The 25,264-nt window shown below is 50.2% G+C and overlaps 1 protein-coding gene across 1 annotated transcript; it reads right to left on the bottom strand.

The window, feature by feature from the left end:
- Nucleotides 1–15,876: 15,876 nt before the first annotated feature.
- Nucleotides 15,877–25,043, bottom strand: FGF8 (fibroblast growth factor 8). Its single transcript, XM_054637532.2, has 5 exons — nucleotides 25,012–25,043; nucleotides 24,892–24,928; nucleotides 22,641–22,821; nucleotides 18,332–18,438; nucleotides 15,877–17,383 (listed from the first exon to the last, which is right to left on the bottom strand). The coding sequence occupies exons 1-5, from the start codon at nucleotides 25,041–25,043 to the stop codon at nucleotides 17,102–17,104; spliced, it is 639 nt and encodes a 212-aa protein (XP_054493507.1). The 3' UTR covers nucleotides 15,877–17,101.
- Nucleotides 25,044–25,264: the final 221 nt, after the last annotated feature.

The following is a 25,264-nucleotide window of genomic DNA, read 5'->3' on the forward strand; positions in this document are numbered from 1 at the left end:
AAGACTATCCACAAAACAAATATCCAGTGAAAGCCAAACAACACAATTTCAAAACAGTTAAAGTAAGAAAAATGAAGGTGCTGTGAAGTTGCAGGTTATCACCAAGTGGATATCACACCCAGTGGCCCAGAGCCCCAGTCCTGCAGGACATGAATAACACTCTCCCAGGCAAACTGGGCTTGCAAAGTCCAGCCAGCAGGTAATGGCACGCTGAGGGCTTCTTCTCATGTAGCCCCCCTTGATCACAAAATGATGAGGTCTTGGTGTGCTTTAATGGCAGCTAGATCAAAACCAGCATTGCAGAAACCCAATCACCACTTACCAGGTGTTCAGTTCAAGTCAGCCGCCGGTCCCAGAGCGGGTGCATCCCATTTGAGAACTGAATTGTCGCTTTCTTTGCTACCTGTGGTTTCCAGCTGGAGGCTGGAGCAACCACAAATACAAGCACTAAAACCTGCCTTTCAGACTGACAAACTCAAAAGTCGTTTGTCTGTCACTAGCTCTGAAAATCACGCAGAGTATTGTTGGGTGCTCAAGACCACTGAGAACATTTTACTTCGGTGCCTAAATACTTTTTTCAGTGTCTAGTTTCTGACTCCTAACACTGTATGTGCTGTGTCTCACCTACCTTCTGCACTGTTTTGCTGTGGTGCAAATTTTAATACTACAATTCCAAATTAATTCCAAAACTGTGCTGCACAGCATGCCTCTATTTCCTCTACCACCTCAAATGCACTGGTAGTAAAAGTCTTGAAATGTAACCTATCCAGAATTTGTAACCTGTATCCTAATTTTGCCTGCACCCAGAATGTGGCCTAGTTATTTTCAGCTAGCTTTTCAGATCTTTATTCACGAGAGGAGGTGATTAATTATGACCCTAATTTTATGCTACACAGACTTTTAGGTAAAGGAATTGAAGATCTTAACTATTCAGGTCAGCATCAATTCTATTTGGTTCACACATGTCAGTGTTATGTGTGTGTTTATAAATATTCTCTGTATTTAATAAACAATGTATTCTGTAAATAGAGGTTACCTAGTATTTTTCTTAAAAATGAACATATGCTGAGTAATGTGCATAGGATTACAACAGATTCTGCACAAAATTGGAGAAAGGGGCAAGTAACGCTGTACAATGAAGAAATCCTAGATGATAATAGATATTTGTCTTGAAGATAAAGAGAGGTGCATAAAGTTATCCTTTCTGCAAGGTACCTCCTGGTTTGTGTGCTTAATCATACAAACTTCTGGAAGCATTAGCAATGTTTTTTTGGGTTTTTTCTTTAGAGAAAACACTGTGGTTAAAAAAAATAAATTAAGAGAACTTAAACATGGGGCAAAGCTTTGGTGTGTTGTTATTGTATGTGTATTTTCAGAAGCAGTTTCCCAACCAGTCTTTTACATGCTGTGATTCCTTCTGATTGTTCTGACTTCTTATTTTATATAATACCAGATTAAAATCTAAATACAATTTTTTCAAACACTTTTAGGTACTGAAATTGCCTGGCAGCTTTAGTTGCCTACTTCCAGGTCTGCTGAGCTTTTCTGGCTTGCAAATAATTGTAATGATTGTGTGTAAATGCCATCTCTTGGGACTCCTGTGACAGATACTGTAGGAATGCAGCTCCCTTGCAAGTAGCAGACAGGGATCCACTTCCCTACCCATCTTAAAACATTCTTTGGGAGAAAACTTTTTCTCCATCCAGAATCTCAATTATGTCCCTGAAAATCCTGAGAAGAGGGTTGAAAACAGGGTACACACTTCAAGAAAAAAAATATTAAAGTTAACAAGGTAGTAGGGGAGAATAAAGACATTTTCTAGCTCACATGAACAGATGGACAAGAATAGCCTTCTGAGCAATCTGAACTTTGTACAGGAGCATAAAGACAGCAGATGAATGTTGTATTAAAAAGGCAGAGGAGAGAACTACAGTGAGAAAGGAGAAAGATGGTGTTGAGACATTTTCGGGGGGGCAGGGAGATGATTCGTTGGGCCAAGTGACCTTTTCCCATCCAGCAATTTCTTCTGTCCCAGTGCAGAATGACAATGGGAACCCAATGGCAGCGCAATCTGACATCCACGTCCATACTGAAAGAGATTCAACTCGACCGTGCTGCACTGCTGTGGCTATGGGATGCTGTGAAACAAGCCAGACCAAAGTTTCCAACTTGCCCTCTTTTCTGTTGTTGTTGTTATTGCTGTTTGTTTCCATTCACCCCCTTTTATTCTCCATTTTTTTCTGTCTTGACTCTGATGGGGGCTCTTTTTGTGCAAAACAAGCCCTTCTGATCTCTTTGAAAGGCCAGCTCTTGTCATTCTTCCAGATCATCATTGTATGACATGTTTTTATATCAGACTGACAAAGGAGCTATTTGATCAGGGGGTATGGTGTGTGATTGTAAGAAATTCAGCTAGCCGGTGGCAACCATTGTTCCCCAAAGCGGCTCCCTGACCCCATTCTATTCAAGGAAAAACTCCCTTGGAGTGGCCTCTATTCATTGAGTAACACCAGTCCGCAGTCTCACTCCAGGAGTATGCTCAATTCAGAGGTGTGTCACCGATATTGCCCATCAACCAGCCTTTAACTCTTTCATCAGCATTAGGTTTCCAACACAGCAGCTGTTATCATAGGATGAGGTGGGGAGGGGGGGTCGCGATGCATTCCAGCGAGCTGGAGCTCTCCTTATCTTGGAGAAATTTAACCTTCCTTTTAAAAGTTGCCTTGGAAAATATCTGCCTGCTGCTTTCTGTAAAGTGCAGTCTGAGTCATTTGCCTTCCCATCCCTGCGTCCTAAAATGTCACAGTTTGTTACTCAGCTTCTAAAACAGGAATCTCTGTGCTTGCTCAGGCTAATGAGGGGCTTTGCATTGATATTAATGGTTTTTGGATTTGGCCTAAAATTATCTGTGACCCTCCTGCACCACAGTCTCACAACCTTTTCTCTCCCAGATAATCTTGTCCCCATGTGTGCATCCATGGTATCAGTGCAACTGCTGGCTGTAAAAAAGAACACAGAGCCAGGAATCTTCTGTCTCCCTGGGAACCATTTCATCTCACATTATTAGCAAAGAAAACTTAGGGCATCCTCATCAGCTCTGAGAAGGCACTTCACTAAAACTGCTCCTGCTTCCTTCAACTAAACTCTGTGCACTAACATAGAGCCTCCAAAACCAAGGGAAAGCAGTGCAAATTCTCATGCTAGGTGGCTCAGGGCCACTGTCCTGTGCTTGGAAGGTTATATAGCATTACCATGCAGCCTGAATGGGATCAGACTCAGGCACAAGGTGCTGAACAGCTGTGGATTTGGCACCATAGTGATTGATGGCTTTGAAGACTGTTGGGAGAGCTGTCCAGATGACAGGATTAAAACTGGCCAGCCCAGTACAAGTGCAGGTACACAGGTTGCTGACTGCCTTGAAGTAGCCTCTGAAGTAAATTAAACTCAGTTCATCCATTGTAGTGTGGATCTGCTGCATCTGTTGATGGGAAATGCTCTCTCTGTGCAGTGAGCCTGTCTGCTGGCTGCTGCAGGCCTTCCATCTCTTGATGCTGTTGCAGTGTCCCAGGAGCAGAGCTCCTTGCAGGGCGTCTTGGCTCACCATTCCCTTGCTTCCCTGGTTGAAAACACAACCCTGCTTTCAACATCACTGCTAGACCCCTTACTCCTTCTGCTGCCTTCCTCCAGCAGCCAGAGTCCTGCCCGGGGTTTGGTACCACCTTGATAGCAGCCATCTCCGGGATCGGGATTTGTTAATAAACTCGGGCTCCCTCTGCTGGGACAGAGCACAAAATACGGGAGGGGCTGGGGGGACGAGGAGGGGGCTGTCCGTCTGTCCTGCAGGACAGAGTGATTTCACTGCTGGGCAGTTGGCTTTTTTTCCCCATGACATTTCAGTGGATGTCACAAGGAACTCTGCATTTTTCTCCACGTGGTGATAACGGTGGAATAAACAGCAATGCTTTACACTGCAGCATCCTTCCCTGCATGCTCCACAACTCCTGGGAAACTTGCATTAAACTCCCAGTGACCTGTGGAGTGATTTGGCACCAGCTCTGTTTCACACGGGGGCAGGAGGAGCTCAGGTGCTCGGCCACTTGTTCCATGTCGTGAGCTGGAATGTGTGAGGCTCTCCACTGCCCATTGAGACACATGTACTCCCAGTGCACAGTGCTGAATTTTACACCTCTGGGAACAGTCCTTTAAAATGCTGCTGTCACAAACCTGCTGTCTTCCACTGAAGGCTTCCCATCCCCTCAGATAACTGCAAAAGTTGCAGCAGACTGGAGAAACCTGCTCCTGCCCTCTCCCAAGAGCATGCTCTGCACAGAGACCCATCTGTGTGCACAGGAAACTGCTCCTTGGAGGCTGTGTTTGCCACCTCTGCACCCCCATCAGCAGACACTTCCCTGCTCCACCTGCACCATGCTAAGGGCTCACCCCATGATTTAAAGCATGAGGGAAAGATTCAGGTGCAGCCTTACTAGCCAAGCTATTCCCAGTGTGCAACAGTGTCCAGGCAAGAGTGAAACCTGCTAGGAAGGACAAGCAAACCCAGTTATTGAGTAGAACAGATAAAGCTGCAGAGGAGACACTTCAGGGACACTTTCCCAGTGCGTCTTGGACTCTTCCCATCTGCCACCTGTGAATTCAGCATTCTACAGTATCTCTATGACCTTTAATCCACCCCTAGTCACTGTGCAGAATGTTACTGCATCAACATTTTTTCCAACAAAAACTGCAGTGTAGATCAAATTAAATGCATTTCCTCAGCAAAGCTGCTGCCTTCATCGCTCACATCTGAGCTTCCTGCCCAGAGATCACTGCTGAGGGTAAGCAGGCTGCCCTGCACACTCTGGTTTCAAGGAAGGTCAGACATTTCCTAGCAGCTCAATACTGGGAAAGAACTCCAGAGACCTGTTGCCTTCCATGACAGCTCCCACCAGTAAATGGTGCACCCAGCTTGCAGCTAAGTCTGTGTTATGGTCCTGCAGCATCCTGATGTTCACCTGCTGCCTCGGGTCTTACCTAGGGCTGAGCCTTCTCTGTGTAGGCTGTTGGCAGAGGTATGGATTCACTGCTTTGCTAGGGAAAGGTTTGCTTCCCCACAATGTATGCTCCTGAAATAACATACAAACTTCCTCAGAGTTCCTACCCCCATAGGTTCTGTATAGGTTTCATGCAGAGCAAGAAGCAACACAGTAATGTTTCTGGGGATGAGGATTCTGTCCTATGTTGATGAGTCTCCTCCTCCCCATCCTGAGCTCTTCATGCCCCACTGGCACCCACTCTACCTTTATCCTTATGACCTTGTCTTATGACTGCTTCCCACATGGCCAGCTTCAAGTAACAGCTCCAAACCTGCTCCAGGCAACAGCAGTGGCAGCATTATCCATCCTATGCATACAATCCTGCAAGTTGGCACACTCAGAGTTTTCCTGCACTGGCACCAAGGGGCAAGGCCAGATCCATAAGTACCCACCAGTGCACAGTGCCTGCAATGCTGCCCAGACCCAGAGCAGAGTCTGATCTCAGTGTCCAACATCTCCCCCAGGAAGTCAGTGCAACCCCTCTGGACCCTTCATCAGGACAGGTCATGGCCAGGTCATCCCAGCTTGCCATGCCACAGGGTGAACCTGCCTCTGGGGTGGAGCAGGCAGCAGAGGAACAGTGAGCAGTGGGTGCTGCCTAGTAAAGTAGCCATGGAATAGCTGTCTGTGCCCCACTGCCACTTCTCTCAGAGACGTCCCTTGAAGCAGCCCCTTAGGGGTTCACTTGTTCTCAACAGCAGAGACTCCACATTTGTCATCTCCTGAGTGACAAGAGGACTAAAAGCCTATGTGCTTCACTAACCAGCTCCAGCTTCCTTCTCCTTCCAACATTGCCAGGAAACCTACTTTAGGGAGCAGAGGATGGGACCCAAAGCCTCTCCTCACCCTTCCACTGGCTGCTCTGGCTGCTTCTGCTTTTCCATGTAGGACTTGTCCACACTCCTGCCCGCTTTGTCCCCTTTGCTGTTTGTCCCTCTGCTCACAGCAGCAGTACAGCTTTCCACACCCAAGGTAGCAAATACACAAAAGAAATGCCCCATCCACACCACCTGTAATGTGATCCATGTCACAGCACTGAGGATTTGTCTGAAATCCCAGGCTCACAGAGTATCACCATCAGGACAAAAACCTCAGCTGTAATTTTCTCTTACCTGCAGGGAAGTTTCTCATCCTTTCTGAAGATGAAGGCAAACTGTCTCTCCCAGGGAGCCCCAGACTTGGTTTGGGAAGCCCCAGCTGGTGACTGGAGTGTCTGGGACCATAGTGGCCTGGAGGCTATCACATTCACCAGCTGGCAATATGGCCCCTGGAGGTGCCACCTCCACATCCCACCACACCACTCTGGAGTTTGGCCTCATCCTGGGAATGCCACCACTCTTGCAAGGAGGGTGGAGGGGAGCACTGGTGAAGGATAGGCAGATGCTGTGGTGGGAGCAGTCATCAAGCACAAGTCATCCCCCTGCACTGGTGTCAAGTGCGTGGCAAACCCACGGCTCTGCAGGGCGAGGTGGTGAAACTCTCAGCTCCTTGCAGTGATCTCTCTGAGAGGGAGTGAAGTGCAGACACCTTCAGGCTCCACAATGGAGGCTGCAAGGGCTCAGCACATGTCAGCAACTACTGCTCTCTGCTCTTGATCCCACCAGTCCTGTAGGGGCTGGGGATGTCCCTGTACAGCCAGCAGCAATTAGTAAGAAAGAGCTTTTCTTATCATTAACCAGCTTGTGAGAGTGGTGGGATTTGGGTCAGAGCAGCAGGTGCTGCACATACTGCCACAAGCCACAGCCATAGCCTTGGGAATTTGCAGTTTCCACAGCACTTCCTGCGCTATTGTGCCCCTCCACATCTCGGTCCCTCCTCAAAAGTGCCGTGGGACAGCATCTGGGGTCAGAGACCAGCTCCAGAAACACAGATTCTGCCAAAACCCTGGGGTATATGAAAACTTGTGCTCTCACTGCTGTCGCTGTGCCAGCTTAGTGTGAGAGAATTGCAGACATGGGCATGGAGGATAATTAGGTCAAGCCACCTTCTGCCCACATGTGAACTTATCCACAGTGGTTCCAGTGAAATTGGAGGAAAGACTGTGGCTTTACCCATCACAACTGAGACCAAAAATAGATCAGATGTCAATATAAAGATGACAGGAGATGGAGTCCTCCTGGGAAGGCACAAGACCCAGCATTTCAGATTTCATTATAAAATAAATGCTGCATTTGCCTTAGAGATGTGCTGTGGCCATTGCAGCTGGATGTAAAGTGTGAGGAGACTGTAACTGCCTTACCTGCACCTCCTGTGAGGACCATCCATGTCTCTCTCCTTCAAAACAGACTGGAGTTACAGTGGTCCCATCTGAATGAGGACTACAGCTCCATGGTTGGTTTTAATTGCTCTGCAAGTCCTGCAAGACCCTCTTGGAAAGCACCAGCTCTGAGCAGAGACATCACCCCAGTGGGTGGTCGATGCATCTTTTCTCCTCTCAAGGTCCTGGACACAACCAAGCCAACACCAGACTGTATTGCCAGATACTGAGGCCAAAACACTTGGCTGCACTTCACAGGAGATATTGACAGATGGGAATCAGCTTAAAAAATCCCTACAAGAGCTCAGAGGTGCATCGAAAACCTGCTTGCTCTGCCTGGAGAAACTTGGTCAGGTGGGATGACACTGTAGGCTGGAAGAGGGCAAGATCAAGTGCTGTGAGTTGAAGTTAGGCATTTTAGGCCAAAAATGACAAAGAATATTGAAACGTGGGGTCCCTGCAGAATATCCTTTCTTCCTGTTCCTTAAATAAGAGCTGTGACTTTCACTCAGAAGGCACTGAGCAGGTTTCTCTCACCCAAGTATGGCAGAAGACTAGGATGAACATTTGGAATATCCCCACGACCTTGAAATCTGCTGATGTAACAAATCCAGTCAGCATTCAGGACAGGGTCCAATCTTCAGTCAAAGCTGAGGAATTGGACATGAGGTTTAGAAAAAAAATCAGGTTTGTGGTTTTATACCTCATTTATAACTCAGATTATTGCATATATGCATTGCTTCTCCCACTGGACCACTGCCATACCTTTTCTTGGCCTCTTACAGATTGATTCAGCTGATTTGCAGCTCTGCCAGAATTTCTATCAGATGTTAATCTTTCTGGTTACTGATTTTCCCCACACCTTCTCTAAAGAGGGGCTGTGCCACTTGCATTCAGCTCTGGCTGGGAGCTCCTCTGTGCTCACCCTGTGTCTGTGCAGAGCCCAGAACAGCATCAACTGATGTGGCACAAAGTGTAAAGAGGAATGAGGATGTGATACTTTGGCAGAAGAGCTCTGGAAAGTCTGTGCTCTTCTCTTGCTAAATTCTCTGCTGAGGGTTTGGCTCTGTTTGCATTGGCTGCTGAAAGCTAAGCCAGCCTGGTGATGATGGAGCATTTTTGATGTCTAAAAAGAGCCCCCAACAAAACCAATCGTTTCTGTTTATAGCTGACCTTCTCTGGTATACAAAAAGTCTGAGCAGGCAGAGCTCATCCAGCTGCAGCAGGCAAGAGGCACCCACCAGCACCCCCTGGAAGGATGTGCTCAGCAGCAGCTCAGGCAGAATGGGACACACAGAAGATGCGCAGACTGGGACTGCTGTAACTCAGCCCACTCAAATAACCTGCAAGTAAAACATTTGCTCACAGACACAATGAGTGAGAAAATTGGGTTGTCTGCTTGCCCCAAACTCCTCGTTTTTGATTTTGTAAGAACCAGTTTCTTCTTGTACACACTGGAGGTGAAACCCTGCCTGATCTCCTGGATGCAGAGGCTCGCTGAACATGCACTGCCTGGCATGGGGGGAGCTTCAGCTGCAACCCAGACCCCCAGTATGGGTGGCAAGGTAATCCCAATGTGGGAGAGAACACAGCTTCTTTTAGTAGGTATCTGATGAAATAAGCAACTTTGTCCTGTTTGCCCAAGGATCTATTACAGCTAATTACAGAAAAGGTGCACCATGCAGGGGTATGTGCTGGTGGGAGTCTGGGATGACCATACTTGCAGTGAAAGGACAGGAAAGCATGGCTCCAGGGAGAACCAGATCTGTACCTAGAGGAACCCTGCAGGGAGATCTTTGAAACATCTGCATGGGTCTCAGGAGCACATGTCCTGCTGAAAGACACCAGGTCCCAGCTTCAGAAACAGCTCAGGCTTCAGAGCTGAGGCCCTGGCAGGAGCACAGGCCCCTGAGTACCCACAAAAGCACAACCACCATGGTGCTGCTCACAGGGTGCTCACTCCTCACCCTGTGTTGGAGCCTACATTTCACAAAATCAGCCTCTGCCGTGCATCCTCTGCATTTTCAAAGTCTTCCCTTAACAGGTGGCTGTCTTCCTCCTCCCCAAACATGCTACAGCTTGAATCAGACCCTTTGATCAGGGGGAAAATATCCCTGGGGGAAAAAGCTCTTGATGTAACACCAGCAATGTGTTTGAACCAGCCTGTCAGGGCACAGTGGAGAAGCAGGACCTGAAACTGTGGAGGGGAAAGGATGAAGACCTGACCAGCAGCCTTAAACAAACCCTGCCTGAACCCAAAGAGTAAAATACCCAAAGTGTAAAATACCGAAAGAGTATTTTATAGCTTTTATAGAGGTACTCACACCTGCAGAGGAGTCTCCATTGCCTTCCAGCCAGCACAGTGTCCCAGGCTTCTATGGAGACATCCCAAGCTTGCACATGCTGATAGGAGCTGCTGTCCCTGTGCAAGCTCCTGGCTGGTGGTACAGATGGAAATGGTGTTTGTGGAAACACCTGAACATCCAAACCAGATACATTAATCTGTGCAGGTTTGCTGGCTGGAACAGTAACTGTGGAAGAGAGCTGGACAATGAGCAGTTCCCATCCATGGGGGCCTAGAATGTTGTGATGCCCCCTGAGTATCAATGGTTGCCCTACAGAGAGTGGTGCCAGCCTTCCTGGAGCACTGTGTGGTGGCTGCCAGTTCACCCCAACACACGCCAATGACCCCTACTTTAATCAAAATGGACAAAAGTTCTGGTCATCCCCTTGCCTGCTCTGCTGGTGTGGGACAACTCAAACGTTTGCCTGAGCCAGATGCATTCACAAAATTTTGGTTTTAATGGCGTTTTGTGACACAGGTTGGCTCCTCCACTGCAGCCCCAACTGCTGAGAAATCAATCATTACCAGCAGTTAGCTGTTTGATGGTTAACAGCCTGAACCCAAGCCAAACTGGTTGTTAATTGGGCTAACAACTGATTTCAAGGGGTTGTTTTGCAGGGCCCAACACTCGCAGCAATTGACTTGGAGTTGTAACTAGCAGCCAGGCAGCAATTAACAGAGCCCGGGGAAATTCGCAGGCCATTACCAAAGGGCTGGCTCCCAGCTGGGCTTCTGCTTCTCATGGGGAGATAGGGAGCACAGCCACAGCCCGGGGCCTGAGCAGGCACAGCCAGCACTCAAGGTCCTATTTCATATCCTGGTAGTCAAAATGCTATGGATGTACAGCCTAGGTCTGATCCTGCACTTCAGGAGGCTCTTATGGGTTTTTTTTTTTAATGTTGTTATTGGAGTTTTCCTAAAGTTTGCTATGAACTCCCACAGGGACACCTTCCAGCTCTTCTTCAAATCCCTTCTCAGGACTCTCTTTTGCTGTGGTAGCAACTGGACCCATGCTTATGTTTATCTGGACAGCTGAGGGCTCCTGCTACAGTGCACCATAGGAAACATGATGTCTTTGGGCAAGGGCTGCTCCTTACTCTGGGAGCAGCTCATTACAGAGGAGATTCCAGCCACCAAGATGTACTACCACAGCAGAAAGAGTTTGCAAAACAATCACAGAAAGAGGCTGAGATTTTTTTCCTTCTCCTGCTATAAATCTTTGAGAGGAAAACAATTAGAAAGCTCTACTGGCCATATTGGCAAGAGAAGGCGGCCCAGGAAGCAAGGGCCCTTCACAGTGGCATGGTCATGGTTAGAAGGGGTTACTCCATGGCTGAACAGAGGGCTTGGATGGGAGCAGTGGCACAGGTCAGGCATTCACCCAGCTGGGGAGGCTCTGACAGCCCCCAGCATCCCATTTCCAATCCACAACAACCAACAGCACAACCTTAGCAAAGTGATAATACCTGGACATGGCTGGAGTGGTTCTTCCATCACAGCCAAGCCTACCCCAGCCTCTGATCTAGGAGTATGATTTTATCTTGGACACCACACAGCCTGGAAGGACATTCCAGTGTTACAGATACTATAAACACAGGAGAGATGCTGTAAGGCACATGAAGCCCAAGAACATCCCCTCTGCTCCCAGAACAGCAAATCTGAGGTGCATTTCCTTGCACAGTACCTGACCTTAGGCAACCTGGAGAACAGCCATAACCTTCAGCCAATCCACACACGAGCCCTCTCTTGTCTGCAGCTGATGTGGTGCAGGGTCAGTGGGTGCACAAGAGGTTCTGCTGGAGCCTGGCACCAATTTCATGCTGACTTTGACCCTGCAAAGGCTGCAGGTTCCCATTAGCTCAGTCCCAAACATCCCTCCCACCTCTCCCAAGATGTGTACCAAGCCACAGGAGCCATGTCTCCCTGGGCCCATGGCTTGTCAACACCAGAGGCCACAGCACATCCTTGTCCAGGAGGAAGGCAAACAGCAAACTTAGCCATCAAAGGTCTTCTGCAGCAAAGCCACAGGAACTGGAGGGCTGCCCCATTTCTAAGGGAGAACTGATAGTGCTGTAGGTAAGCCTGGGGAGGGGGCAGAAATGCTGCAAATGGGAAGCAGAGTGGTAATCAGGAGCATATGTGTAGGTGTTGGAGCATCCCAGGTGCTACAGAAGTGCTAAGTGTTATTACTGTGGCCAGGAAACTGGCTGTGAAAAACAACTGTACTCCACATCCCCCCTCTCTGCATCTTCTCCTGGGTCTGGACCTGAGAGTCCCCATCAGACTCAGGAAAAGAGGAACCAGCCTGGAGGTGCCTTTGGCTGCACCCTGTGGTCAGACAGCCTGTGTGGGAAGGAGAGGAGAGGAGCAGAGAGGGACCAAGGCTCAAAAGGAGCATTAGGTCTGGTCCCCCTGTGGCCAAGGAGATTTTGTGCCCTGTCAGAGTATGGTGCTGTCCCTCAACACATGTTCAGTGCTGTAGCAGCATAGAAGGAGGTTTCCACATGTGAGACTCATTTTGTAGCCACCCTGCCCAAAGGAATGTATCTCATGAGCTCCTGGCCCTGGAGGGCCATTCCCTTGCGACAGCACTGAGCTCATTTCTGCTCCACTTGAGTCTCCCTCCAGGATGCTCCACTTGGTTCCTCATCCAGGCCTTGCTGGTATGGAGCAGGGCACAGAGCAGTGCTGAGCCCTCCCTGCTGGCAGGATGCAGCCCACCAACAGCCAGTGTGGTTTGGAGGGGCCAAAATATGAGATCCCCACGGAGTCCCTGAGCATCCCCATTTCTGGCTATAAATCCCTTCCAAGGAGGAGTCTTTAGAGAGGGGGGCTGAGATGATCCACAAGCTGCAGCCACCCCCCACCCCCTCCCCGAGAGGAATTGCTCTCACACAAATGAAATGTGTGTAATTAATGGGCAGGGGGCTGGACAGGTCTGAGATGAAAGCGTTTCCTGGACTTGTCCTTCATTTGCATGGTATCAGAAGCTGTTCAGAAGGTGTGACTTTTCCCACAGGGAGCCCTCAGTTCGGTGGCACAATAAAGCCAGAACTTCTTACCCAGAATTAATTAAAGGAGGGGGAGGGGGATGGCAGGGAAATGTTTGAAAGCTGAGCCTGATGCAATAAACAAACAGCCCAGTCGTCCTTCCCAAGCTAAAGCCTGCCTAAGGGAGCCTGGGCCAGCCCCAGCCATCCACAGCATCCTACAGCCCACCCTGCTCAGTGGGCACCCATATCCAAGCAGACCTCGTGGAAAAGTTGTAAACAGAGAAGGGGTGGGAGCAGAGACAGCTTGTGCCAAAAGGTTTGGGATTTGGTTGAGCAAGCAGGGGTGCAGCCCCTCCTCAGACAGCACATTCCCCTTTTCTTGCCACTTCAATTTATTGCTGCCTGCTACTTTATTTCTCTGCCATAGAATCACAGAATGGTTTTGATTGGAAGGGACTTTAAGGGTCTTCTAGTTCCAAGTGCCCTGCCATGGACAGGGACACCTTCCACTGGATCAGATTGCTCAAAGCCCCATCCAACCTGGCCTGGAACACTGCCAGGGATGGAGCACCCACAGCTTCTCTGGGCAACCACAGCAGCATTTAACCTGAAAACAGCTCTTTCTCCTGCCTGATGCTGCCCTGGTGTGCTCACCCCTCATTTACTTCTTACCCTGTGTTAGCTGGCTGGACCAGATGGGCTTCCCTGTGCTCTGGCAAGGTGGAGTCTCCCAAACCTTGCTCAGCTGCAGCCTTGTCACTGTGTCCTCATGGTGAAGCCCTGTCCAAGCAGGGACACCACTGCTTGGAGCTCAGGATGGGGCATCATCCCTGCTCCAACAGCAGCAAGGCTCCTCTCCTGCTTCATCTGCCACCTCCCTCCAGCCAGCTGGTGGCAGTGAGGGGGCTGCAGGGTGACACTGGGAATGGTGGCATTAGCAACACCACCACAAGGACTCTGCTAGCTCAAAGCAGGGGTTTCTGCCCAAAACACCCATCTAACAGCCTGAGTTAACAAAAGCAAACCCCCCTTCCCAGCCCTCTCCTGCATCCAGCCTCATTCTCAGCCCCCTGCAGTCCCCAGGGCCCTTGGAGGGCTGTGATTCTCCAGCTTGGTTCACACACCTGCTGATGAAGAAGGAAAAAGGAAAAGTCCCAGATTCCTGGGTTGATGATTGACCCTATGCATTCAAATAGCAGCCAGAGTCCCTGTAACTGTGGAGGGACAGCAGATACCACCAGGGACTGTCCCCACCTCCCTGCATGGGTGGTGGAAGCCACCAGCCCTGGGGACCCTGTGTAGAGCCTGAGCTCCTCCAGACTTACCAAGGATGAAGTGGTATCAGTGCAGAGACAGGATATGAGGAACCATTAATTAATTCACTTACTCATTAACTTACTAGAATTAGGGTCTTTAATCTTCCGAGCAATGGTGAAACAACCTTTGTTGACCAGGAGCTAAAGTCAGACAAATTCAAACAATAAACAATTCGAGCTGTAGTTCTCCATGGCCACCCAAAAGCCCTTCGATGAGAAGTGGCTGACTAACCATGGGCCAGGTGAGCTGGGGATCCCTTCCCAGAGGCCAGGCCTGGGTGCCTTCACTGTGGCAGAGCAGAGAGCAGGAATTGGGGGCTGGTGTGGTACAGAGCTGTGTGGGGACACACGGGTGTCCACATCCACCTCGAAGCCCAGGCTGCTGGCTGCATCCCAGGATGACAGGGGTGGGGAACAGCCTTATGGAGGCTGAGCACCCACACCATGCCCTTCCCTACTATAGCCGGGGCATTTGTAACAGGACAGGAGACATGGGGCCAGTCCTGAGCCTCTGTTACCCGAACCTGCAGCAGGCACCAGGCACCAATTCACTCATGTTCACAAAGCCATTAGGAAAAGCAGTTAGACAAATTAAAGGAAGAAAAGCAACCATTAAGGACTATCAAACACCATCTCTGCCTGGGGAAAGACCAGGAGCAATTCACTTTTAATTCCTGCCGTCTGTAAACCACAACAAAGTCTGCCCCCACTGTCATCCTCAGGCTTCTGCAGCCCTTGGGTCCCTCCTGGAAGAGTCAGACAAAAGCCATCCATGCTGTCCTGTGGCTCAAGCAACATCCCTGCTCTCCCTGATGCAGCAGCGATGCTCAGGTGCAGGGCGAGGCCAAGTGCTCAGCCCCTTCTTTTCCCTCCTTGAAATTATTGACAAATCCTGCCAGCTCAGCCCAGGCTGCTGTGCCAGCCAGGGCAAGGCTCAGCCTCACAGACCAGTCCCAGCCTGTCACAGGCACCCCATGAGCATTGCAACCAACCCAGGGCTGGAACCAGGGATGCTGAGATGCACCTCGCAGGGCTGCCACACTTGGGCAGTTTAACACATTCCACAGTTTTATTCTTGCATGCTTCCATACCTTAGAACCACTCCATATCTGAATCCCTGATCAGCTTCTGTAAGCAAGACCCAGCACTGCAGCAGAGTTGAATATTCTCTCAAGGAGGGGATGCAAAGCCCATTTTGCAAAGCCCCCGAGCTCTTCTGGGAAAGAGAGGAGCAAATAGCAGCTTTCTCTTGGAAAGTTTCATCCCATCCTTGAAAGCAGTGGTCGAGGCTCCGTTACTCTGTCCCCATTCAACCTGCAGTGGGCCTTGCCCCCACACCTCAAGAAGTGGCATCTGCACATTAAATCCAGAATCTGCTGCAAGGAAAAACCACGATTTCCACAAGACTCATCTGGGTCCAAAATCTTGGGGCAGTCTCCCATTTTCCAGTGCTGTTCCCTTGGGAAGGAAATTGCACCAACCAGCAGCCTCAGCCCCATCCTGCACCTCACTGCCATCCTCTGTCATCCCTCTCCAATGCCTGTCCAGCCCCAGCCCCTCCCTGGAAAGCATCAGGCTCAGTTAGACTAATACAAACTTTTAATGCACATATTAAATAAATATTTCAATCATTTCATATTCAATTTGTACACAGCTGAAACAAAACAAAAATCCTCAAGGAAACAGGAAAAACCTCAAACAATCAAAAAAGATTGGATGAAAAGTCACCCCTGGTTCTGGCTCCTATCCAGTGTCTTTGTTTGCCCTCCCCGTGAAGAATAATTGGTTTAACCCTTTGGAGAGAGTCACAGTCCCAGGGCAGCATGTGCAGAGCAGGGCTGGCTGAGGATGTTCACTCAGGAGATTAAATGTTTCCTTTGGTTTGTTTTTTTTTTTTCTTCTAAATATAAAATTGGGCTTCTGTCAACACAGAAATTTTGAAAGAAACCCCCCTCCTTTCCTGGGGGGGTCAAGGGTGGCAGTATTTCTGATCAGAAACCTGTAGGAGATGGTTGGCAATGGAAGCACCAACTATTATGACAAGATACTGAATATCACAACAAAACAGCCTGAAACGGCTCCACAATAATTTGTAAACTTAGTTTAATTTTATGGATGAAAACTTGCATCTCATAAAAAAATATAGACAGAAAAAAAATATCAATTTTTGGTGAGAAGTTCACATTTTCCACATGGGGAAAAAAATAATACCAGTTATCAGCCCGCTCCACAGCAGCTGTACCTTAGTACTTTAAAACAAACCAAATGCCAAAGATGCTCCCGTGGGTAAGAGGTACCAAGTCAGTTCAGGACTTTCTCTGGGGAATCCATCACCCCTGTCCCCTCCTGAGAAAAAAAGTTAAGTTGAGAGTTGTGAAGCCAGCAGCATTCTCAGAAAGATGCGACTTCCAGCAACCCCTTGCTCAGCCGGAGAAGTAGGCACGTCCAAGGAAAGAAAGCACCCAGTGGTCCTCACCCCAGGTGTCACAGTCAGCCCCCACTGGCAGTGTCCCCACATCACCCAGGCTGCAAAAACCACCTAGGAGGCCTCCAACCACCTCCAAAATAAATCCCCTCCTCTCAGCAGTTTTCCAGCTTCTCCATCTTCTCCAGCAAGCATAGCATTAGTTCAGTTCATTTAAGTAGCACATCGCTTCCAGATTTGGATTTCTATGGTTTTTTGCTTGTTTGTTTTAAACATGATTTTTTAACTCCTTTCCCTCTAGAGCTACAAAAAAAAAAATTACAAAATAAAGCGCAACCCCAAACAGACTAGAACATTTCTAAGTGAAGGGCTCTTCTCCCTTCACCAGTCTTTGAATGTTTCATTACTTTTAAAGCTGGAGTACAAAAATAGAGCCTCTCTCATTTTTTTTCCTCTTTTTTTTCTTTTTTTTTTGTAAAAACCAAACACACCCCAAAAAAGTACCAACAACTAGAGCAGGTAATTTTTTTTTTTTATCCTCCCCCCTCCCTTTCTTTTTTTTTTTGTTTTTGTGTTTTCTTTAATACCCATATGGGAAAGTCTCTACATATAGTCCACCAAGCTCAGAGGAGCATCCTCCAGGAGAGATGCAGGCGGAGGAGGCGGGGCAGGCACATCAAGGGCCCGCTCTGGAGTTTCTAGTCCTTTTACTTCTCCGGTTGAAGGGGTAGTTGAGGAACTCAAAGCGTCTGTGGGGCTCGGTGGTCTGGTGGCCCTTGGGAAGCCTCTTCATGAAATGCACCTCGCGCTGGTGCTGCCGGGTCTTGGAGCCCTTGCGGGGGCGGCCCTTGCGGGTGAAGGCCATGTACCAGCCCTCGTACTTGGCGTTCTGCAGCGCCGTGTAGTTGTTCTCCAGCACGATCTCCGTGAAGACACAGTCCTTGCCTTTGCCGTTGCTCTGACAAGGGGACAGGAGCAGAGATTTAAGCAACAGGCACTTTCTCAGAGGGCTGCTTCTCACTGCCCCACCCCGCGCTGACTGCTGGTTGCAGAACTTGGGGGCAACCAAAGGCTCACTTCTCCCACAAGTCAGAATTGCCCAAAATGTGCTTTTCCCTAACAAGCTGCAGGGAGAAGGCATCGTGACACAAACACTGCTTGCTGCTGCTTTTGTAGCAGTCCAGCTGGTCCCAGCCTTAACTTCCACCACATCCATGGAGGAACATCCCAGCCTTAACTTCCACCACATCCATAAGGGAACTTTAGCCTCCCTCTGTGCCTGGATGTAACCGTAAGCAAACTCTCCATCCCAATTCACCCACCCATCCTGTCCTCCTGGGGTCTTTAATAGAAGAGGGACGTCAAGGAGCATCGAGTGGCAGGAGGGGTGACACAAGGTCAATGGTGACAGTGCCCACAGATGGTGGGGGAGCAGGGGGTAGCCAGGAACTGAGCTCCCCCCATGATGGGCAGTAGCAGGACTAGAGAGGGACCCACATGGGGCAGCTCCCAGGCAGCAGCTGCCGTGGAAAATCCTTGCAGATAATCACTGGTCTGGAGGGATTTTGCATGTCCAGACCCCCCCACCACGGGAAGGGGCATCAAGGCACAGAAGCTGCATGACAAACCAGCAGGTGGTGAGGTCTGGCCTTGGGGCCAGCCCCATGGAGCATCTTAACATTCCTGGCACTTGTACCATGTAATCGTGGAGAATAGAGCAGCAATCCGCCTATTTGTTCCGAGAGATAGAAGGAATGTGCCCCACACGGCACCCGCCCACCTCTCTGGCTCCCCCTCGGGCTGCAGGATGGCTTTTCCTCTGCCCCCAAAAGCAGAGCTCCTCTCCAGGCAGTCCCCACTCGTGTCCCCAGCAGTTCCCTGCCCTGCCCTTACCCTCGCACCCTACCTTGCCAATCAGCTTCCCCTTCTTGTTCATGCAGATGTAGAAACCCGTGGCTGCCCCCTTGATACGCACGCGGCTCCCAAAGGTGTCTGTCTCCACGATGAGCTTGGCTGGGGAGAGAGGGAGGGAGGTCAGAGGGGCTGTGGGATGGGCTGGCACAGGTAAGGAGGCCCCAGCAATGCAGCCAGATGCTGAGCACTGCAGGTATGTGATCTCTGGCAACTGGGCCAGAGAGCCCTAAAATCAGCACATGAGGTTAAGATACAGCCTGTCCCCCCACGCCCTTAACTTGCCCCTGTGTCCCTGCATGACCTTGGACGTGTCCCTCTGCCCCTTGAGCTGTGCTGGACGGGGAGTAGCTCTGTTTTACCCAGCTCCACAGGCCTCAGTGGTTCAGGTGTCACAGAGGTGTCCCAGATGGATGCAGGGCAGTGAGCAGGGCACACACTGGTTGGCAGAGAACAAGGCAGCTGCCTGCAAACTGAGGCAAGTCCAGGTGTGCCTGTGGGCAAGAGTCAGACAGCACCTTCTGGAAGTGCACAGTGTGCTGCCAGCTGTCCCCAGCCCAGGGGACACTGCCCCGTGTCCCTCTGCCAGGCCAGGGCTGCAGGAGGAGCAGTGACTTTGCAGCTGGCAGGGGAGGCGTGAAGGGTACAGGCACCCTTTTAATGCCTTTCACCTTTGCACGAGTCGAGAGGGCGTATTGATTTGGTCTCAGTTTTTTAATGGAGGCATCGATCCACTTCCGAAGGAGCTATGCAAATTGCTGGGTCGATGGGCCGCCTATAAATAGACCTGTCACCTTCCCTCCCTGCCTTCACCCTGGGAACCCAAGCCCCAAAGCCCATCCATTCCCAGGGAAGGGGGAGGATGGGGACAGGACATCCTTCTTCCCGCTCCTGCAGCTGCTGTCCCCAGAGCAAGCCCCGCTGGGAATGGTGGCTACCTGTTTGCACCTCAAAAGGTCTGTGCTGTGCCAAGCACCAAAGAATCCCCCACGATGCTGAAAAGCCAGCTGTGACTGTCCCACCACCTCTTGTCCAGCATCAGCCCACAGTACTGTAAATGCTATCCAGCAAGGCAATTAGAGGACAGGCCACAAAGGTTCCAAGCCTACATTCTTATTATGGGTTTTAAGTCCGTGGATGCCTTATTTATCCTCTCTGATTCCTGCACAAGGGCTGCTCAGTTTCTCAGGACTGCAGCTCACTGCAGCTTGCACATCTCTACCCCAGGATGCTCAGCCTCCAGCGAGCCCCAGTAAGGGCAGTGATGTGGCTCTGGGATGGAAGGCTCTGCAGGAGGATGCTTTGAATGGCAGAAGGAGGCTGTAGGTGCACACACAAGTTAAACTGAGCCTAAATCACACCCTGGGCTAGGGGCAAATGCCTTTCTGTCTCTGCAGTGCCTCAACTCTGCATCTTATGACAGATGCTACTGCCGAGGTCAATGGCACCAAGGGTGGGGACAGCAAGCAGGCAGTAGTGGCAGCTGCTGAGTTGACCAATGGAAAGGTCATCCCCAAATTTGCTGGGGCCAACTGATTTGGTGCTGTTAGACCAGCCAATCTTGATGGGCATGCAGGCACCCCCTCCCTGCACCCCCTCCTGTCAATATCACCCTGCAGCATCTCTTGTCCCTAGGCTACCATGCACTCACATCCCCCTACTCCTAGGCAGGCACAGATTGAACTCAGAGACAAGAAATTTGGGAAGAGTGAACTCCAGGCTGTGCTGATCAATGCCCAGAGCCTGACAAGCACCTAGCATCCCCAAAACCACCCACGGGAGCGATGGCACTCTGCAAACAAAGCACTGAGACAGTGACCCCCTATTTATCTATATTGGGGAAAGGGGTGGAATTGATCTTGGAGGCAGTAAAAGGTTTGAGGAGAATTGATTTTTCTCTCTGAGAGATAGAGAGAGCTGGGAGGGAGGGAGGAAGGGAGGCATGAAGAGGGATAGAGGGAGGGAGTGGGGAGGCCTTGGCCCCAGTGAGCACAAAACCCTGCTTTAAAGATGCACATTGCTTCTCTTTTGGACTTTTCTCTTTTTTTTTTTTCCCCAAAGGGCAGCTGTGATTTACAGCCACCAGACGGGTTTGCTGGCCTGCACGAGCCCAGCCCATGTGTCACTCCAGACCCCTTATCCACAGAGGATGAAGACAACCTGGCCCCAGGGACTTGCACCCCTAGACCCTTGCAGGCAACCTGTGAACCCTGCAAACTCCAGCCCCAACCCACAGAAAACCCTGGGCACAGACAAAAACTGGCGAGTGGGCAGAGAGCTGTGCTGGTGTCTCCAGCCACTCGTGGGGTTGGGTCCAAGCTGCAGCTGGCAGTGGTTTTCTTGGTGGCAAGCACAGCCTGGGAGGGACGAGCTGGGCTGCACCAGCCTCCTGCCTTCCCTTAGAATTAAAAAAAGTCAATCAAATATTGACAATTAAGACAAATAACTGAAAACACCGGACTCGATGTTAAGTCGGCTGTAAAAATGTCAGCGTGGGGAAAGGGGTCATCTGCAAAAATAAATCAACCCCTTATACACGCCCACCCCCAAAAATGAGACTAAAAAAAAAGAAAGAAAAAGCAGAAAGAAGGGCTTGGGGAGGAGGAATCTTTGCTACAAAAGTGGATTTCTAAATAACATTTGGGGGGATTCCTTTTTTTTTTCCCCTTCCTCTTTTGGGGAAGGGGGGAGGCTTAACGTTTTCAACTCTATTCTTTCATTTAAGTGACAGATTTATCCCAGTAAAATTATGTTTCATGCTCAAACTTTGAAGGGAAAGTGGCTACGTAAATGCTGAAAAAATGCAGCGAGACACACTTGATCCCCCAACTGGACTGCGAAGAGGAGAAAGTATTCAGGAAATGTTAAAAAAGGTGAAAGTAAGAAGCGTTTTAATAGTTCTTCCAGACATGGGGGCCTCCCTAGAGATTCATACAGAACAATCCTGAACCTCTATTTTAACATTTACAGACTTGCAACTCTTTTAAAACTTTACATCTGAAAAACTGCTTGTTCTCTTTCTGGTTTAGATCAGTCTTCATTTTCCTCCTTAGCTCTTCAAATGCTTAACCTTTTTTTATTACATTTTAATAGAGTTTTTCAAGCCACCACCAGTCCCCTCCTTCTGGCCGTATTTAAACCTGGTTGTTATTTAAATATGCACTAACTGTTTTTTAAAATCCAGGCGTTAGAGGTCTAAAACAAGATGGGATTTTCTTTTTTTTGCCTCGGAAATTAGCTACTGCCCTTTCAAGTTAGAGCTGCTGCAGGATGGGAATAATTCATTTGCAAGATTAATTCTGGATGTATGGAACATCACTGTGCTTGCACTGATAATGTCCAGCATGAAATTTTCAGCCAAAGCAAAATGAAGAAATAGCCCCCAAAAACCAGAAAGGCAAAGAAAAAAAATATTTCTACTAATCTAGCCAAGGAAGAAAGGGAAAATGAAGCTAATACCAAAGAGGATTGGCTGTGATACCTGTGTGCAGCACACAGGAGCACAGGCACTTCCCTGCCCCGGGTGCAGGACCAGGCCTCCCGCAGCCGGCCCCCACTCACTGACCCCGGCACTGCATCCGACCATCCCAACACGTCAGGAGCTCACACGATCAAAGTATCTGGGCTTCGAGAGTCCCCAGCAGAGGGACCGGTCCCCTTGCCCCAGAGAGGGTGGAGGTTTTAGGGAGGGAGTGCCAGGGTGATACAGAGGGGCCGTGGCAGAGCACAGGCTCTCATGCTTGCAGAGTCCCTGCTTTGTCTCTGGAGACACCGCAGCATCTTTGCCTGCAGCTGACTGCCTCGCTGACCCTTTCCCCATGATTTGTTTTGAGAAGGAAGGGATGGGACAGGAAAATGCCACTTTAGACCGTCCTAGATGAAGGAAGGCTTCCAAAGTAGTCATTCCCTTTCTCCACCCTGCCTCTGCTTTTTCCAATTTACCTTACATTTCTGTTTCAAAAGAAAGTCCCAGGGAATCCCATCTCTGCAAAGAGCTAGGATAAAACATCTTATGATGCTCAGGATGCTATAGCCCCAAGCCCTCTGAGTCAGGTGCAAACCAAGAATTAAAAGGAAAGAAGCAGAGCCTATCCTTCAAGAACTTGTCCCCTCCCTTGGCACAGGGAACCTGCCCTCACCTTGAATCACACAGCTGCTGATTACTGACCCCTATGTTCTCCTTTTACAAGCCCCCACAAGCCGAACGATTTTAACGATTTCTGGCTAACAAACAGGACGGAAATCATCAATCGCCACGCTGGGCTGAGAACACCTCCCCAGCTCCCCCCATCGCGTGTCCTTACCGTGCACATCCCCATCCTCTGCCATCGCATTGATTTTCTTGTTGTCCAAGATCTGCACATGTTTCCCGCTGGTCCGGCTGTACAGCTGGTAGGTACGGACAAGCCGCCGGCTGAGCTGATCTGTCACCAGGCTCTGCTCCCTCACATGCTGTGTAAAATTAGGTGGGGACTGAACAGTTACCTTTAGGAAATTAAAAAATATACAACACACCATTATAATCTCTACTCCTCAGCGGGGCAAGCGGGCTGAGCTGAGATCGCTGGCCTCCAGCTGGGCTTTACGGGAGGCCAGGAGCCAGGACCGCGGCGGTGCCTCTCTGTGCCATCAAAGTCTCTCCAGGAGAAGGAGCACTAAGCTCGGGGCCACAGTGACAAGAGCCCTCTCCAGACATGCCCTAAGCAGTGGTGCTGGTAGCTCGGGAGTAGAACAGGGCTTGGTGACCCCAGAGGCCCCTCCAGGACTCAAATGGGTCCTGACTGGGACTGGGGTACCTTGAGATGGGCATCAAGGCTGGGAGCTTGATGGGATCCAAGGAGGGGAGCAAGGTGGGACACACAGGACAGCGCTATGTTGTCCTCTCAAAGAGCTGATGCTTTCATCCCACACCTCTCTCACCTCTGCAGGAGCACACTACTGCTCCAGCTGCCCTGGGCACACACCCCAACAGTTTCAACAGCTGCCTGTCCTCTGGGTCTCAGGCTCTCTATTTGCTCCCAAGTACCCCACTTATTAAGCTCTTCAAAAACAAAGTTCACAGAGATGGTGGAACTATGAGGCATAGGAATTACAAGAAAACCATACCCCAGCACAGGTATTTAGAGGTATAACAACCCAAGGATATCAACATGCTACCCGTGCAAACACAGCTCTCATCCCCTCTCAGCTGTTTGCTGCCAGCACGGGGTCATCCCTAGCCCCAGCACACCAAGCCCTTTAGTCCCTGAGCTGCAGCTGAGCCCATCCTCTCCAGACCCGACACTGCTGCTCCTGGGCTTTAAATGATTTTCATGAGCGGCCAAACCTGCTCCCCCCTCAGCCCCGGCTCGCGAGCTGGCACAGAAGTCTTTTTCCCCCCTCGTCTCAAATCCCTCTTTTAAGTCTGGAAAGTTTCGCTGCTCCCTGACATTTATAAAGATGTATTCTGAGCAAATGTTAGGAGATCGCTCCTTTCAACATCAGAAGGCTGGGGCTACCCCCCACCACCCCCACGTCAAATGGGAAGATTTCCTCCTGTCTTAAACAACAACAGAAAACCACAATAAAAGCAAAAGCCGCTGCTCTCCCAAAGCCAGCTTTATAGAGATATCTCCCCTTGACAATGTCATCTCTCTCCCTCTGCTTCTGCCTGTGCATGTGTGTTTCCTATAGAAGGGTTTTGGATAATGCAGCAGGATTCTCTCCCCAGCTCTGATGAGGGTACCATGTGGAGGAGAGGTCATTAGCCATGCTGCTATTTGGTCTCCATTTCATACTCCAAAATATTACAGCTATGTTTTTATACAACTGCACAATCCCAGTGCTCTGCTCCCTTCACTTTTCAGCTGGAAACTCCATTTTTTCCCCCCCAAGCTTCCAGGAAAATAACAATAATTTTTAAAAGTAGTTTAAAGGGCATTTTAAACAAAGCTTCTGCACCTGTAACCTCAGGGGGAAAGGGGGCTTCACCCCGGTTTGGAGGCGCACCGCTCCCAGCGACGCGTGCCTGCTGGTATGCGGGTGTTGCACAAGCTCTGCCCGGGACGTTTAATCTATTCATGTCACTTCTGTCTCTGCCGATACAAACCAGCGATGCTAAAGTCTGACACTTTTAAGCTGAATCAGAAGCTGCGCTTTTTACTAAGGGCTTTTGCAGGGTTTTCTTTCCTTTTTTTAATTCTGCTTTTTTTTTTTTTTCTTTGGATGAAGCAATATAGGGAAAAAAAAAAAAAAACGGAGCAGAGGGACAGGGGTATCCACAGTGTAATTAGAGGTCGCGGAGAGAGGAATTAAAGCTGCTTTAAGATAACCCTGCGTATCTCCTTGAAATCTCGGTACTCTCTGCCTCGCAGCCGGAGTCCCCCGCACTTTATTTTGCGTCCCGGGAAAGGTGGGGTCTCCCTCGGCTCCGGCTTTTTACAACCAGGCAACTTTTGTCTCCTGGGTTTCAAACTGCTCCTCTTCCCTGTCTCCCTCCCTGCCCAGGCGCTCGGCGGCGGGGCACCCCCCATCCCCGCGGGGCGAACAAAGCCGGGCAGCCCAGCGGGCACTTACCTGGGCTTGCAGGCAGAGGACGAACAAGTGCATTAACCTGGGAGGGGGAAAAGCGGAGAGAGGTGTGAGCCGGGGGGGCTGCGGGCGCGGGGCGGGAGGGCTGTGGCTGCCGCTACTCACACGTAGCTGAAGAGCGAAGAGCAGGGGTCCATCGCGGCGCCGGTGCGGGGCCGGGGGCCCGGCGGCGGCGGGAGCGCCCGGGGGGCGCGGCGCTGTCTCAGCTCCTCGGTTCCTCTCGCCCTGCCGGCACGTCCTCGCCCCAAAGAAAGGAGGGCACAAGCGGCTACAGAGGGGAAAGGCCCGGCGGCCCCTCCGCCCGGTCAGCCCCCGGGGCGCTCCCTGCCGCGGGGAGACCCCCGCCCCGCGGCCCCGC

Source organism: Agelaius phoeniceus, chromosome 9, assembly GCF_051311805.1.
Source record: "Agelaius phoeniceus isolate bAgePho1 chromosome 9, bAgePho1.hap1, whole genome shotgun sequence".
Classification (NCBI taxonomy): domain Eukaryota; kingdom Metazoa; phylum Chordata; class Aves; order Passeriformes; family Icteridae; genus Agelaius; species Agelaius phoeniceus.